The 17468-nt window shown below is 39.0% G+C and overlaps 1 protein-coding gene across 1 annotated transcript in view; it reads left to right on the forward strand.

Moving 5' to 3' along the window:
- Positions 1 to 17468, forward strand: part of IYD (iodotyrosine deiodinase) — a 31003-nt gene that overhangs the window by 12855 nt on the left and 680 nt on the right. The window contains exons 2-4 of the mRNA XM_081314199.1: positions 53 to 229; positions 1396 to 1555; positions 2559 to 2715. Of these exons, the coding sequence (XP_081170325.1) occupies positions 53 to 229; positions 1396 to 1555; positions 2559 to 2715 (494 nt within the window). The remainder of the gene's footprint in view (positions 1 to 52; positions 230 to 1395; positions 1556 to 2558; positions 2716 to 17468) is intronic.

Here is a 17468-nt window from a genome sequence, read left to right on the forward strand (position 1 = left end):
TTACCCTGTTTTATGTTTATTTTTGTATTATTTCCTCCACCTTCTCCTGCAGATGATGAATGGAATGAATTAGCTCACATCCCTTATTCAACTGAGCGTTACTCTGAAGAAGACATGGTCAAAAGATCAAAGGATTTTTATGAGCTTCTCACAAAAAGACGATCTGTTAGATTCATCAGTGATGAGCCAGTTCCAAGAGAAGTAATTGACAATGTGATTAAAACTGCAGGTAATACCCTTTGTGAATGGATTTCTTGCATATAATTAAAATCTAGAGTAGCTACTCTAGCATCCTGTTATCTTTCACTTCAAAAATATTAGTCAAAGGGATATTATATAGGAATAAACAATATTAGGAAGAAGATGGTGCACTATGTGAAAATCTTCCTATAATGATTCAGTGTTGGTTTCAGTATCTTTCAAAATTTCTCTCCCAACATGATAGATGATAGATAGATAGAAATAAATAGATAGAAAGTTAGATAGAAAGATAGATAGATGATAGAGAGATAGAGAGATAGATAGATAGATAATAATGATGATGATGATAGACAAACAGACTTGTGTGTGGTGTGTATTAATACTGGCTTAAATTACTGGCTCAAATTGTGGAAGAATTTGCATACTATCAAGATTGTGTGAAAAATATGGACCACAATGAATAAGCTATATTACAAAACTGGGCCAATGTAAGTGAGCTGTGACATAGACTCTTTCCAATTTTCCTCAATAATTCCCACACTGCTCATTTAACATAAGAAAAGTGCATGTGTCCATATGGTAAGAAGCAGGTCTATTAAGTTGAATTAAGATAAAGACAACTGCTTGCTTGTATTTGTGTAAATTATTTTTCAATTATAGCACAGGCTTTTGGTATAAACCATGTAGCCTCAGGAAGTGCATCTTTAAGATACAGTAATTCTAGGGTTGCTCATATAAGGTGAAATGGAAATAAACAGCAGTGTTAGAGTCCTTCGGGAGAAGGGCGGTATAAAAATCCAATAAATACAAATACAAAATACAAATATGAATAAGATAATTATTTGGAAGCAAAAGTTATCCCTTATATTGCCTCTATAAGTCACAGGAGGTGCCCACCTTCCCAAAGCTTTCTCTTCTATGAACAGAATGCCTTTCTGAGGATCTTGATCCATTACTTTATTAAAATTAGCTTTGTTGTTTCATATTTTGATGATCAAAAGTTTTTAGTCAGTTGAAGTTAATCTAACCAATTATCTAACTGACTGCTGTAATCTTAGCACATACTTGTATCCCAGTTCCAAAACAGATGAGGTAAACTTCAAAGATGTGAAGCCTACTTTTTCTTTTATTAGAGGATCATCAGGTAGATTTATTTTTTAATCCAATAATACTTCCTTTTTATTTCAATTAAAGGAACATCTCCTAGTGGGGCACATACTGAACCTTGGACCTTTGTGGTTGTCAACGATAAAGAAGTAAAGCATAAAATCCGGGAAATCATTGAAGAAGAGGAAGAAATGAACTACAAGAAAAGGATGGGAGACAGATGGGTTAATGACTTAAAAAGGCTGAGGTAACAATAGGACGATTGCTGCAACTTGGAGGGAGTGATCATTATGTTCCTTAGGTTATGGATACATAAGGATCAATAAAAATCTAGCCCATTAGTGTCATTTTCTTTCCTTGAGTACCAGTACATATTCCTAAAGATAACCTTTTGTCATATACATCCTTTCATACAATCATATGATTATATACCATCTAATTCATCATGAAATAAATGTTTTATTTTAATTCTGAAACAAAGGTTAGCAAATTTTTAAAATGGTACCATGCCCCCACTATATATATATATTCTAGCACAGACATGTCAAACACAAGGCCCAGGGGCCGGATGCGGCCCGCGAAGTGGTTTCATGCGGCCCGCGAAGCCATCCTGGAAACAGTGAGGGAACGGCCCCCACTGCCTTGGCCCTGGCCCAGAGACCCTTCTTCTGCCAGAGACCCTCAGATCTGTCCCACTCCTGCCCAGGCCCCGATAGGCACCCTTGATGCAAACAATGTAGAGCTGGCCATGCCCATCCAGTAGGCCATATGCACACTAGCCACACCCACCCAGTAGGCCATGCCCACCCAGGCCATACCCACCCGGCCCCCTGAGGGCAACCGCAATGCTGATGCGGCCCTCAATGAAATTGAGCTTGACACCCCTGTTCTAGCAGGTTTGAAAATACATTTCAGTCTGTTTATGCATTTAAATATATCTCTTTCCAGATATTTTCCCCCCTTAATACCAAATTCCACTTGAACTCTCCCCCAACCTTTTATAACAACCAGTTTATTACAACTCTGATTGAAACAGAAGAAGCCAAAGATGTGCTGTCCCAGCCAAGGCACTGAACACAATGCAAGGTTTTTTGTTTTTAGATAGAAAAAATGTAGGTGTTATATCCCGCAGCTTTCAAAAGGTTTTGTAGAAGATTTTCAACCAGACTTTTATTGTATAATACGTTTGATCTTATAACTAATGCAGATATTTTATGCTAAACAGCTGTTTAAAATTGACTCTGTCTTAGGACAAACTGGATCAAAGAATATTTGGATAGAGCACCCTACCTGATTCTCATTTTCAAGCAGGTTTATGGAATACTTCCAGATGGGAAAAAGAAAACTCACTACTACAATGAGATCAGTGTTTCTATTGCGTGTGGCATCCTCCTCGCTGCCTTACAGGTATGCTTGCAATTTGGGTAAGAACAAGAACACAGTGAAATATAATCAATATGGAGGATTATGCACAACCATCATTTTCAGGAAACTAGCACCTCCCCTCCCTTCACTTCATTGTACATTTTATCTTAGACCACACATTTGAGGAAAAAAGAGAAATTGGTTCAGCCGGATGTTTCAGCTGCTCGCATGCCGGCGGCAGCGCAGGGCGCTCTACAGCTACGCTCGGACGACGGGGCCTGCCAGGGGGCTGCGGTTGTGGCGCGGGGTACTGAGATGGTGGAGGGGAGCACATCGGGGTCTTTGGGGTACAGGAGAGGGGGGTGTTGGGCTTACACCTTCCTCCACGCTGTATGGACCTCGGCGTCAGGGGGAGAAGCATGGCGTGGGACGACGGGATAGGGGGGTGGGGTTTTTACGCAGCTCGAGCGGATGCTGGTCTGCGCGGGGAAAGGGTGGGGCTAATGGGTGGGGCTGTTGCCCAATTACAGGCAAAGTTTAAAAGACACGTTGGGGGTGAGTAACTCCCAACGCTGACTTTGTATTTGCACGGATTCCTCACAGTAAAGATCTTCTTGCAGTCGGGACTTCCGGTGGCTGCGCGGCGCCGGAGACAGCCTTTCCTGGCTGCCCGCGGCTCAGCTGAGTGATTTTCGCCCGAAACAGCGCCAATCAGCTGTTCGGGCGAATTTGAAGCCCCCTCCTCGGGAGAAGAGGAGGGGGTGAGGCCCCAGGTAGGGGTAGAGTTCTCCGGGGCCGCCTGAGCTTGGAGCTTGGGCGGCTGAAGGATTGAACTCCCCCGAAGCCTGGGTTACTCCCAGCTGGCTGCGTCTCTGCTCCGGATTTCTTGGAGCAGAGCCAGGCGTCTGCGACCACCCCTGCCTGAAGGAAGGACTATGGATTAAAAGGAGCAGGCAGAGCGGTACAAGAGGGAAAGGTGAAGAGGATTATTTTATTTTACTCCCTAGCTTGATGGACTTTTTAAACTAAGTGAAAGTGCGTCACAATTGAAAGTAAAAGATGGCGACTAAACCTCCCCCTAAAACTCTTCGGAGCGGTGGATCTTCTCCGGTGCAACAATCATCATTACAGGCGTTGCACCCTCCTGATGTATTGACACCGAAGGACTTACGAGATGCTCTTGAAAAGCATGCCCAGGTAATTTTGGAATCAATGGGTGATAAATTTGCACAGATGGAGGAGAAATTGGAGAAACTGGAGGAGAGAATAGAAGAGAGGATGGAACAGAAGTGCAGCGTGATGAAGGTAGACATTTTGTCTAAAGTGCATAAAGTGGCGGAATGTGTGGAAGATTTGGATGAAAAAGTGGATGATTTGATCCAAAAGAATGCCATATTAGAAGCAAAAGTACGGGAGAATGAAGATTTAAGAGATAAAATGGAAAGAGAATTAAGTCTTGCTCAATATTACCAGATGCAGTTTGCTGTTAGAATTAGAGGCTTAAAAGAGAATACTAAGGAAGATCTAAAGCAGCTGGTTTCTGAGGCTCTTGAAGTGGTATTGAATCAGCCAGCATCTGAAATAAGAGAAGCTATGGATAAAGTGTTTCGTGTGAATTCATGGATTGCTAGACAGAGAAAGTTGCCTAGAGATGTGGTGGTTTACTTTGCTAAAAGAGAAATTAGAGATGAAGTTATACAAGCTGCCTATGATGCTAAAGTTGTGATTGCTGATCAAGAAGTCTTGGTTTTAAAAGAAATTCCTCCAAAGATTTTAAGGAGAAGGAAGGACTTTACATTTCTTGTGCAAGAGCTTAAGCAACGAGATATAAGGTTCAGATGGGAGATTCCAGATGGGCTGATGGTGATGCATGAAGGTAAAAGGTACCGGCTGATTACTGTGAAGCAAGCGCGTGACTTCTACAATAATGTTTTGGAAGCAACCCCATTAACACTTCTGGAAGCTGCAAAGGGATCTGGAGAAGGAGAACATCAAGAGGTTGAAATAGAGGAAGAACTATCTCTGATCATAGTCCAGTTTGGTTAGAGATTGATAAGGAGAAAAGGGATAGGCGCTCGTGGCGTGTCAATGAGAATTTGTTTAGAAATCAGAGAAATGTGGAGGAAAACGGTGCTGGAGCAGATCAAGCTATAACTTCTTTGGATGATCCTAGAGAGCAAAGGGTAACGCGTGCTGCTTTAAAACGAGCAAAGAAGGTAAAAGAACAAGACCAGCAAAAGTCTTTGGATCTTCCACAACGTACTTACAGCCAAGCAGTGGGAGGAGCATGGCCTAAAGAAGATAGTCCTGTCAAAGCAGTGCTCCAAGAGCTTTGGGAGGATATACATGGCAACTAAATTTTTAACTTGGAACGTTAATGGACTAAATTCACCACAGAAGAGGAAGAAAGTTTTTCAATATTTAAAACAATTCAAGATAGATGTTATATGTTTGCAAGAAACGCATATTAGAGTTTTGGATCAAAAGTATTTATCGAATTCAAGGTTGGGTACGCAATTTGTTGCTTCTGCAATGAATAAGAAAAATGGAGTGGTTGTTTATGTTAAAAGTACCTTAACAGCAGACTTAATTGAAGCAGATAAGCATGGAAGATACGTTATGATAGAGCTGCTGTTAGAAGGTAAAAAGACGCTTTTAGTTGGACTATATGCACCTAATCAACAACAAGCTGACTTTTTTAGTTTATTTCACACAAAGCTTACCCAGTTGGATTATAAATCTTTTATTTTTATGGGGGATTGGAATGGTGTTTTGGATGTACAGATGGACAAGGCTGGAGCTTTTAAGCGCATTCCAAGTCATGCTAGACTGCCTAAATCTTTTTTTGAAATGAAGGATGACTTGGAATTGCGAGATATTTGGCGTGAGAGACACTTGCAGGAAAAGGATTACACTTTTTATTCTGATAGACATCAATCTTTTTCGAGGATTGATTTTATTTTGTTGACTAATGATTTTTTTTTTGAGGACTAAAAAGGTGAAGATTTGCGCAAGAACTATCTCTGATCATAGTCCAGTTTGGTTAGAGATTGATAAGGAGAAAAGGGATAGGCGCTCGTGGCGCGTCAATGAGAATTTGTTTAGAAATCAGAGAAATGTGGAGGAATGCAAACAGCGGATGAAGGATTTTTTTGAAATTAATATGAACAAGGGTACCTCTATGGATATGGTGTGGGATGCTAGCAAGGCCTACATGAGAGGGGTGTTGATATATATGAATAATAAACATAGACGTGCTGTGGAAGCTAGGAGGAAAGAACTGGAGAATGAAATAAAGGAAAAGGAAAAGGCTTTGATTTTGAACTCAGAGGATGTGAAGATTAAGGAGGCTATTAAACTGTTAAGAGGACAATTTGATAAATTAATGGCTGACCAAGTGGCAACCAATTTGCGGTTTGCCAGGCATAATACTTTTTGTAACGCTAATAAACCAGGTAGATGGCTAGCTTATAGATTGAGGAAAAAACAAAGGGCTTCTAATATAGATAAGATTGAGCATAAAGGAAGGGTTGTGTTTCAACAGGACCTTATCAAGGACGCTTTTGTGGATTTTTATTCTAAATTATATGCTAAGGAGAAAATTAATGAAAAAGACATTGATATATATTTGGAGAATGCTAGCATCCCGGTTCTTACGCAAATACAAAAAGAGGGGATTAATCAATTGATTACAGAAGAAGAAATTTTTACAGCAATTAAGGAACTGAAGGTGGATAAAGCACCAGGTACGGATGGTTTGACTGCGGCCTATTACAAAAATTTACAATTAGAGATGATAAAACCGTTAAAGGAACTGTTCCAGACAATCCAGAGGGGGGGAAAGGTGCCACCGTCTTGGAGAACAGCTTTTATTTCCTTGATTCCGAAGGAAGACCAAGATGCTACTCAAGTTAAAAATTATAGACCGATATCGCTTTTAAATACAGATTACAAGATATTTGCTAAGGTTTTGGCTAATAGACTGATGAGGGTTCTGCAACAGGTGATTCATGGGGACCAAACGGGATTTATTAGTGGTAGGCAAATGAAAAATAATGTGAGGCATATAGTTGATGTGTTAGAGTTTTTGGAAAGGAACAACCAGATCTCTGCGGCGCTAATTTTTTTAGATGCTGAAAAAGCTTTTGACCAATTGAATTGGCAATTTTCGTTGAAAGTTTTAGACAAAATGGATTTTGGGGAAAATTTTGTGCAACCGATTAGGGCATTATATCAAAAACAAACTGCCCGAATTATAGTTAATAATAGTTTGACAGAAGCATGTAATATTGAGAAGGGCACAAGGCAAGGGTGTCCGTTATCGCCCTTGTTATTTGTGTTAACATTAGAGATATTATTGGTTAAAATACGGAATTCGGAAAAAATTAAGGGGATACAAATTAGAGATCAGGATTATAGATTGAGAGCATTCGCAGATGATCTGGTTGTTACAGTGACTCAGCCAGAGAACTCTGTTGTGGACCTGATGGAGATAATAATGCAATATGGGAAGGTTTCTGGATTTAAAGTTAATGCACAAAAAACTAAAATTCTGGCCAAAAATATGACAGTATCGCAAAAGGCTCTTTTAGAAGGATTAACTGGATTTGAGATTGCTAAAAGGGTCAAATATTTGGGGGTGTTTTTGTCACCCTCTAATACAAAGTTATATAAAAACAATTATGAAAAACTATGGGGGAAAATTCAAAAAGAATTGGCGAGTTGGGAAAAATTGCAATTGTCTTTGTTGGGACGGATTGCAGCAGTGAAAATGAATGTCCTGCCTAAATTTTTATTTTTATTTCAAATGATACCGATTCTTAAGAAAGATTCTAATTTGGAGGAATGGCAGCGAGGTATCAATAAATTTGTGTGGGCAGGGAAAAAGCCACGAGTTAAACTTAAGATTATACAGGATACTCGTGAGAGAGGTGGGCTTAAAATGCCCAATTTTAAATTATATTATGAAGCTGCTGCATTAGTAGGAATAAGTGATTGGATTAATTTGACACAAGAGAGATTATTAAATCTTGAGGGCCATGATTTGTTGTTTGGCTGGCATGCATATTTGTTGTATGATAAGAAGGTAGACAATGTGTTTAGAGTGCATATTTAAAGACAGGCATTGCTGAGAGTTTGGAAGAAGTATAGACATAAGTTAGATTGCAAGATACCACTGTGGGCAATTCCGAAACACGCAATAGAAAATATACATGCTGGTTTCAAACATGATGTGACTACGTACAAGGAGATCCTAAGTTTGGAAAGAAATGTCTGGTGTTTGAAGTCATATAGCCTCTTGCGAGAAGAGAAGGTTGTTCAAAACTGGTTTCAATATACTCAGTTACAGGCCAGGTGGAAAGAAGATCAGAAAAATGGTTTTACAATGACTGATGAAAATTTGATAAAGCAAATTAGAAATCAGGGACCAGCACATATTAAACGGATATATCTTGCGTTGATAGAGATTGATTCGGAAACAGAACTTGTTAAGGATTGTATGATAAAATGGGCCCAAAACATCCAGGAAGTTATTACAATGGACACGTGGGAAAAGATTTGGGTGAGGAACGTAAAATTTACACAAGCTCAAAATCTAAGAGAGAATTTTTACAAAATGTTTTATAGATGGCATCTAGATCCTAAAAAGCTTGCAAGTATGTATCCGAATTATCAGCCTAAATGTTGGAGGTGTGGTGATGAAGACGCAACATATTTTCACATATGGTGGACTTGTAAAAAGGTTAGGGCTTTTTGGATAAAAGTCTGGTGGAACATGCAGAAGATTTTTAAACAGAGGATAAAGTTTTGTCCACAACTTTTTTTGTTGGGAATAATTACAGATGCTACAGTTGTGGACACTAAGTTGATGTTGAATTTTATTACGGCAGCAAGACTTTTGATAGGTCAGTATTGGAAGAAAGAGGAACTGCCGACCATAGAAGAGTGGACTTTAAAGGTTTCCGACCTGGCAGAGATGGCGAAGATTTCGGCTTATTTGAAAGATCACTCGCAAGAACGCTATATTATGGAATGGAGAAAATGGATTGAGTTTATCCAGAACAAGTATAGGGTTAAGAAGTTTTATGTAGCATTTGAATAAGTCTTCTTTCTTTTTTTCTTTTTTTCTATTTTAGTTTCTTTATATATATTTAATATTACTAAGGTTTGTTTTATCCTATATAAGCTAGAGAGTGATGGATTTTAGAGTTTATAGTTGTTAGTATGTGGTTGTTTATGATTGTTTTTTTTTATATACCTTGTATTTAGCTCTGGGAAGTCGGGGGGGGGGAGGGGGGGAGGGGGGAGAGGTAGGGGGGAGGGAGAAGGGAGGGGGAGGGGGGGTTTAAAGAAAAATTGTATGTTAAAACTTTTCAATAAAAAAAAAAAGATCTTCTTGCAGTCAACCATACCACGTCGTCGTTCTTCCGGCTGCGTTCTTTGGCGTGGACGTTTTGTTTGACACTGTCTTAGTGGGAAGGTATTTTAAGCTGTACACAATATTTTACAGAACATACAACCTGTTGGTGTTGTGTATTCACACGTTATATGTTATGTTACCATGTTCCTAGTTATGAGGTAAAACCTTCCGCAGCTTTTGGGAGATTGGGGATTTTCATTTCAATCTTTTGAGCAAGTTTAGAGCAAAGTTAACATACTAAAATCCCATGGCAATCTGGCAATGTAATATAAAGCACATTTATTCTAAACAATTTATGTTGTATATATTTCAGCTAGACCACTGCAAATAGCAAACTTGGGCCCTTTGTTTTAGTGGACTCGGCTTTCTCCAAATTGTTCTCTATTTTTTTTTAAAGAAAATAAGTCTGAGCACAAGTTTTTGTAAGGCATATTTGGGACTTATCCCTACTTTAAGATAGACTGATTTATGGATTTATAATGACACTTTGAATTATGAAAAGTACTGAAAAATTATTTAGTGACATCATAGCTGAGAGAAATTTAAAATCCTACCTATTCATATTAGAGTTGTTCATAAACAGATTAATCTATTTAAACAATGCAATAATTGCCAAAAGCTAGCATGGATTTGTTAAAAACAACTCTTGCTAAACTAATGTTGCCTAATTTTTTGATTGTATAATTTTTAGTAGATTGTAGAATGCTATATTTATAATATATCTTGATTTGTACAAAGCATTTGATGAACTATTCCAGGACATTTTGGTTAACAGTTAAAGACATTATGATAAAACTATTAAGTGGATATATAACTGGTTTGAAAAATCATACTCAAAAACTATTGTTAATAGTTTGATTTGATTTTATTAAATTTATATGCCGCCCTTCTCCCTGAGGACTTAGGGCGGCTCACAACAATAAAAATTAAAAAACATAGAGTAAAAAATTTAAAAAAGAATTAAACTATAAATGCAAAATACAAGACAATTTAACCCAGTAAAAAGCCTAATTAAAAACTGTAGTCAGTCCAGGCCCGCTTGTTGGAACAACCAGGTCTTCAGGTCACGGTGGAAGGACTGAAGGTCAGGGGCCGTTCACAGCTCTGGGGGCAGTTCATTCCAGAGGGATTGGAAATCAATTCCAAATTCTGTTGTCTTTAATATTTTTACTAATGGAGGAATACCTATAAAATTTGTAGATTATTTAAAGAGATTATTCTATTGAAACAATGCAAAAATTGCCAAAAGACAGTATCAATTTGTCAAAAACAACTCTTGCTAGATTAATATTGACTAATTTTTAATTGCAATTTTTAGTAGATTGTGGAATGCTATATTTATAATATATTTATAATTGTTTGAATGAATAAGTGTGAGGATAAACCTATCAAAATTGTAGATTATCTAAAATTGGGTGCATTAACTAATACCTTAGAAATAGAATTCAGGACACTCTTGATATGTTAGATAACTGTAACCTATCTAAGATCTAATTTATATAAGATCTAACTTATTAAGTATGTTTCAAGGAAGAAGGCCAGGACTCATTTTCCATAATTCTAAAGTTCAGGACACAAAACAGTAGATTTAAATACAGAACAGAACAGAATAGAATAACAAAGTTGGAAGGGACCTTGGAGCTCTTCTAGTCCAACAGGAAACCCTATACCATTTCAGACAAATGGTTGGCCAGTCTCTTTTTAAATACTTCCAATGTTGGAGCATTCACAACTTCTGGAGGCAAGTTGTTCTATTGATTAATTGTTCTAATGATCAGGACATTTCTCCTTACTTCTAGGTTGCTTCTCTCCTTGATTAGTTTCCATCCATTGCTTCATGTCCTGGCTTCAGGACAAGAATAGTGTGATTCTCTCTTCTTTGTGGCAACCCATGAGATATTGGAACACTACTAATCATGTCGCTCCTAGTCCTTCTTTTTCTTTAAACTAGAGATACCCAATTCCAGCAACTGTTTTTATATGTTTTAGCCTCCAGTCCCCTAATCATCTTTATTGCTCTTCTCTGCACTCTTTCTAGAGCAGACATGTCAAACATGCAATGTCATGTGACGTCACGCAATGTATTGGAGCTTTTTCCCCATTGTCGGCAATGGGGTGGGCACAGTTTCCAGGTGATGTGTCCAGCCCGCGGGCTGGCAGTTTGACACCCCTGTTCTAGAGTCTCAAAATCTTTTTTATATCGTGAAGACCAAAACTGCATGCAGTACAAATGTGGTCTTACCAAGACTTTATAAAGTGGTATCAACACTTTACATGATCTTGATTCTATCCCTCTGTTAATGCAACCTAGAACTGTGTTGTCTTTTTTGGCAGCTGCAATACACTGCTGGCTCAAATTTAAATGATTGTCCACTAGGACTCCAAGCTATCTGTACCTGTATCTTAAGCCTATCTTCTGGAGTGTTGGCTATTCCTGCCAGCTTGTTGTCTGCAAATTTGATGAGTTGCCATTCTATCTCCTCATCCAAATCATTGATAAAGTTGTTGTAGAGAGCTGGGCCTAAAACAGAGTCTTGGGGTATGCAGTGGGGTACCTCACTGCATACTTTCCTCCATGCAGTTCCATTGAGGACTACACATTGAATGCAGTTGGTCAGCCAGTTTCCAATCCATCTGGTGTTGATGCTGTCTAACCTACATTTTTCTATTTGATCAAGTATTAGGTTGTGGTCTATTTTATCAAATGCCTTACTGAAGTCCAAGTAAATTATATCCACAGCATTCCTCTGATCCTCTAATTTTGTCACTTTGTCAAAGAATGCGATAAGATTTGTCTGGCATGATCATGTTGGCTTTTGGTTATGACTTTGGTTACCTCTAGGTATTTGCTGATTTGTTGCTTGATTGTCTTTTCCAGAATCTTCCCAGGTATTGAGGTCAGGCTGATAGGTCTATAGTTTCCTGGATCTATTTTTCCCCCTTTTTTGAAGATGAGAACTACATCAGCTCTTTTCCAGTCCTTTGGTAGTTTCCTGGTGCTCCAGGATCTTTGAAAGATATGTTGTTGTTGTTAGCTGCGAAGTCGTGTGCGACTCATCGCGACCTTATGGACAACATTCCTCCAGGCCTTCCTGTCTTCTACCATCTTCTGGAGTCCATTTAAGCTCACGCCTACTGCTTCAGTGACTCCATCCAGCCACCTCATTCTCTGTCGTCCCCTTCTTCTCTTGCCCTCGATCTTTCCCAGCATTAGGCTCTTCTCCAGTGAGTCCTTCCTTCTCATTAGGTGGCCAAAGTATTTGAGTTTTAGCTTCAGGATCTGGCCTTCTAAAGAGCAGTCAGGATTGATCTCCTCTAGGACTGACTGGTTTGATCGCCTTGCAGTCCAAGGGACTCGCAGGAGTCTTCTCCAGCACCATAGTTCAAAGGCCTCAATTCTTTGGCGCTCAGCCTTTCTTATGGTCCAACTTTCACTGCCACACATTGCAACTGGGAAGACCATAGCCTTGACTATATGCACTTTTGTTGACAGGGTGATGTCTCTGCTTTTTAGTGTGCTGTCTAGATTTGCCATGGCTTTCCTTCCCAGGAGCAAGCGTCTTTTAATTTCTTGGCTACAGTCCCCATCTGCAGTGATCTTGGAGCCCAGGAAAACAAAATCTGTCACTACCTCCATTTCTTCCCCATCTATTTGCCAGGAATTGAGAGGGCCAGATGCCATGATCTTGGTTTTCTTAATGTTAAGTTTCAACCCAAGTTTTGCACTCTCCTTCTTCACCCGCAACAAGAGGCTCTTTAGTTCTTCTTCACTTTCTGCCATTAGAGTGGTATCATCTGCGTATCTTAGGTTGTTGATATTTCTTCCAGCAATCTTAATTCCAACTTTTGATTCATCTAGCCCTGCCTTTCTCATGATGTGCTCTGCATATAAGTTAAATAGGCAGGGCGACAGTATACAGCCTTGCCGGACTCCTTTCCCAATTTTGAACCAATCAGTGGTTCCGTGTCCAGTTCTCACTGTTGCTTCTTGACCCGCATATAGGTTTCTCAAGAGACAAATAAGATGGTCTGGTACTCCCATCTCTTTAAGAACTTGCCACAGTTTGTTATGATCCACACAATCAAAGGCTTTAGCATAGTCAATGAAGCAGAAGTAGATGTTTTTCTGGAACTCTCTAGCTTTCTCCATGATCCAGCGTATGTTGGCACTTTGATCTCTAGTTCCTCTGCCTCTTCGAAATCCTGCCTGTACTTCTGGTAGTTCTCGATCCACATACTTCTGAAGTCTAGCTTGTAGGATTTTAAGCATGACTTTACTAGCATGAGAAATGAGTGCAATGGTGCAATAGTTTGAACATTCTTTGGCACTGCCTTTCTTTGGAATTGGAATGTAAACTGATCTTTTCCAATCCTGTGGCCACTGTTGTTTTCCAAATTTGCTGGCAAATTGAGTGTAGCACTTTTACTGCACTGTCTTTTAAGATTTTGAATAGCTCAGCTGGAATACTGTCACCTCCACTAGCTTTGTTGTTGCTCAGCTTTTCTAAGGCCCACTTCACTTCACATTCTAGGATGTCTGGCTCGAGGTCAGTGACCACCTCATTGTGATTATCTGGGACGTTAAGCTCATTCTTGTATAGTTCTTCTGTGTAATTTTGCCACCTCTTCTTAATCTCTTCTGCCTGTTAGGTCCCTGCCATTTTGGTCCTTTATCATGCCCATTTTTGCATGGAATGTTCCCTTCATCTCTCCAATTTTCTTGAAAAGATCTCTGGTCCTCCCTATTCTATTGTTTTCTTCTATTTCTTTGCACTGTTCATTTAAGAAGGCATTCTTATCTCTTCTAGCTATTCTCTGGAATTCTGCATTCAATTGGGCATATCTATGTTTTTCTCCCTTGCCTTTCGCTTTCCTCCTTTCCTCAGCTATTTGCAAAGCTTCCTCAGACAGCCATTTTGCTTTCTTGCATTTCTTTTTCTTTGGGATGGTTTTGGTTGCTACCTGTTGTACAATGTCGCGAACCTCTGTCCATAGTTCTTCAGGCACTCTGTCTATCACATCTAATTCCTTAAATCTATTTGTCACCTCTACTGTATATTCAACAGGGATATGATTTAATTCATACCTGAGTGGCCTAGTGCTTTTCCCTACTTTCTTCAGTTTAAGCCTAAACTTTGCAAGGAGAAGCTCATGGTCTGAGCCACAGTCAGCTCCTGGTCTTGTTTTTACTGACTGTATAGAGCTTCTCCATCTTTGGCTGCAGAGCATATAGTCAATCTGATTTCTGTGTTGACCGTCTGGTGATGTCCATGTGTAGAGCCGTCTCTTGGGTTGTTGGAAAAGAGTGTTTGCTATGACCATCGTATTCTCTTGACAAAATTCTATCAGCCTGTGCCCTGCTTCATTTTGTACTCCAAGGCCAAACTTGCCTGTTATTCCAGTTATCTTTTGGCTTCCTACTTTAGCATTCCAATCCCCCATGATGATAAGGACATCATTTTTTGGTGTTACTTCTATAAGGTGCTGTAGGGCTTCATAGAACCGGTCAATTTCATCCTCTTCAGCACTGGTGGATGGGGCATAGACTTGGACTACTGTGATATTGAATGGTTTCCCTTGGATTCGAACTGAGATCATTCTGTCATTTTGAGGATTGTATCCCAGTATTGATTTTCCTACTCTTTTATTGACTATGAAGGCTACTCCATTTCTTCTGAGGGATTCTTGCCCGCAGTAGTATACCTGATGGTCATCTGAATTAAATTCACCCATTCCTGTCCATTTTAGTTCGCTGATACCTAAGATGTCGATGTTCAGTCTTGTCATCTCTTGTTTGACCACGTCCAGCTTTCCTTGATTCATGGATCTTACATTCCAGGTTCCTATGGAGAAAAAATCTTTACAGCATCGGACTTTCCTTTCACCACCAGACACATCCACAGCTGAGCGTCCTTTCGGCTTTGGCCCAGTCGCTTCATTCTTTCTGGCGCTACTAGTACTAGCCCTCTGCTCTTCCCCAGTAGCATATTGGATGCCTTCCGACCTGAGGGGCTCATCTTCCAGCGTCATATCGTTTTGCCTTTTGGTACTGTCCATAGGGTTTTCATGGCAAAGATACTGGAGTGGGTTGCCATTTCCTTCTCCAGTGGATCACGTTTTGTCAGAACTCTCGGCTATGACCTGTCCGTCTTGGGTGGCCCTGCACGCCATAGCTCATAGCTTCATTGAATTACGCAAGCCCCTTTGCCACGACAAGGCAGTAATCCATGAAGGATATAGATCTAACTTATATAAGATCTAACATATTAAGTATGTTTCAAGGAAGAAGGCCAGGACTCATTTTCCGAGATCACATCTGCCAGTTCCTTCAGAACCTTGGGGTGTAATCCATCTGGTCCTGCTGATTTGACCTCATCTAGGGTGGAAAGGTGCTCACTTATCATTTTTCTGCTTATTTTAACTTGTATTCCTAATCTGTTTTTTACAATACTGTTTTTGATAGTTTTTTCCCTTTTGTGTAAAAATGGATGTAAAAACAAATTAAGCAGTTCTGCTTTCTCCCTGTTGCTTTTCACCTTTGTGGCATTTTCTCCCATTAATAGACCAATCATTTCCTTGACTTTTTTCTTGTTTTTTATATGTTGAAACAAGCTTTTTTGTTATTTATGACTTTTGTCACAAGGCTTAGTTCATTTTGAACCTTAACTTTCCTTATCTCATCTTTGCAGGCTTGGGCTATTTGCTGATATTCCGCCTTAGTTATGTACCCCTCTTTCCACTTTTTATACTTGTCCTTTTTGTCTTTCAATTTATCAGAGAGTTCTTTATGCAGTCATGCTAGTTTCTTTTGAGAGCTGTTATTTTTCTTCTTCATTGGTATTGTGCTAGACTGGGCTTTTATAATCTCACTTTTGAAAGTTTACCAAGCTTCTTGGGTTGTTTTCTCCTGGAGGATTCTCATCCATGGAATCCTTCTCTAAGTTTATTGAAATTACCTCTCTTAAAGTCCAAGACTCTAGTTTGACTTTGTTCTACTGCTTGTGCTTACATAATGTTGAATTCGAATATTTCATGATCACACCCCTCCAAGGTTCCTGTGGCTTCAGCACCGTCTATCATTTCATCTAATCAAACAGGTGATAAGGAAGTAGGGGAATTCTCATTAGTGAGAATTAAGTCCAATATGGCTGATCCCCTAGTTCCCTTCTCTACTTTTTGCGACACAAAGTTGTCTGCTAGGTTTGTCCAGAACCTGTTTGACTTTCACTTGGTGCAGAGTTTGTCTCCCAGTTGATGTCAGGGTAGTTAAAGTCCCCTATTACTATTGTGATGTGCTTCCTATGTACCTTAGTTAACTGACGAGCAAAAAGTTCATCTATTTTCTCTGGTTAGGTGGCCTATAGTATACACCTGTGGCAATGTCATTTCCCCCCCTTTTTATATTGATCCAAAGGCATTCAAGAAAGTTTTCATCATTGTGCTCTATTTCTGTAGACATGTAGTTATTTCTTAATATAGTGCAACGTCACCTCTTTTATTTCATCTGTTTCTTTTAAATAATTTAAATCCTTCTAGCTGAGTATTCCATTTGTGGGTTTCATTCCCACCAAGTTTCTATAATGGCAACAATATTACATCTGTCCTCATTTACTTGAATTTTTAATTCACCCTATTTATTCCTCATACTCTGTGCATTGGTGTATAGGAATTTGAGTCCATTTTGACTGACCCTATTTTTACTTTCTACATAACCTGTTATGTGCCTGAGTTCCCCTACTTCCTTACCACCTGTTTGATTAGTGCTGTTGTGGAGGAGGAATCCAAGCTGTAACAGCAGTTTAACATTGAAACCAATTGGCTTTCTTTTGCTAGATGTGTTGAGGCCAGGCAAAGACAATTTTGTTTAGATACCTGCACTGAGTAAAGGTGAGACTCAATAAAATAAAAGAATTCTATTGTTCTTTCCAGTTCTATTGCAAAATTCAATTCTTCAATACTTTTCCTACATTAGAAGACCAGCAGCACAAATTATTGAGTTTTTACCCCTAAAAGGAGAAATAAATAGCAAGAATTATGTATACGGCAAAAACAATGAAACATTTTGTATAATCTTTTATGCAGAGATTTCATAGACCATAGACCATTTCATCAGAAAGAGATGCTATAATAATTTGCTTGTCTTTATTTTATATGATTCTGGGGTTTTAACAACAGGCTGAATCCTTTTGAATTAAGTATAGCATATGTTACAATATACATTACAAACTGACATGTACATAAACATTATCGAAATGCCTGAAAACAGGCTAGTTACAATAAATATATATGGACATAATATGATGAATACCTTATGATTTCTATTTGACTGAAGAGCAGGTAATTGTATTCACTTGAACAGAAAATAATCACATAT

This window comes from Vipera berus (genome assembly GCF_964194415.1).
Source record: "Vipera berus genome assembly, chromosome: 1".
Taxonomy (NCBI): domain Eukaryota; kingdom Metazoa; phylum Chordata; class Lepidosauria; order Squamata; family Viperidae; genus Vipera; species Vipera berus.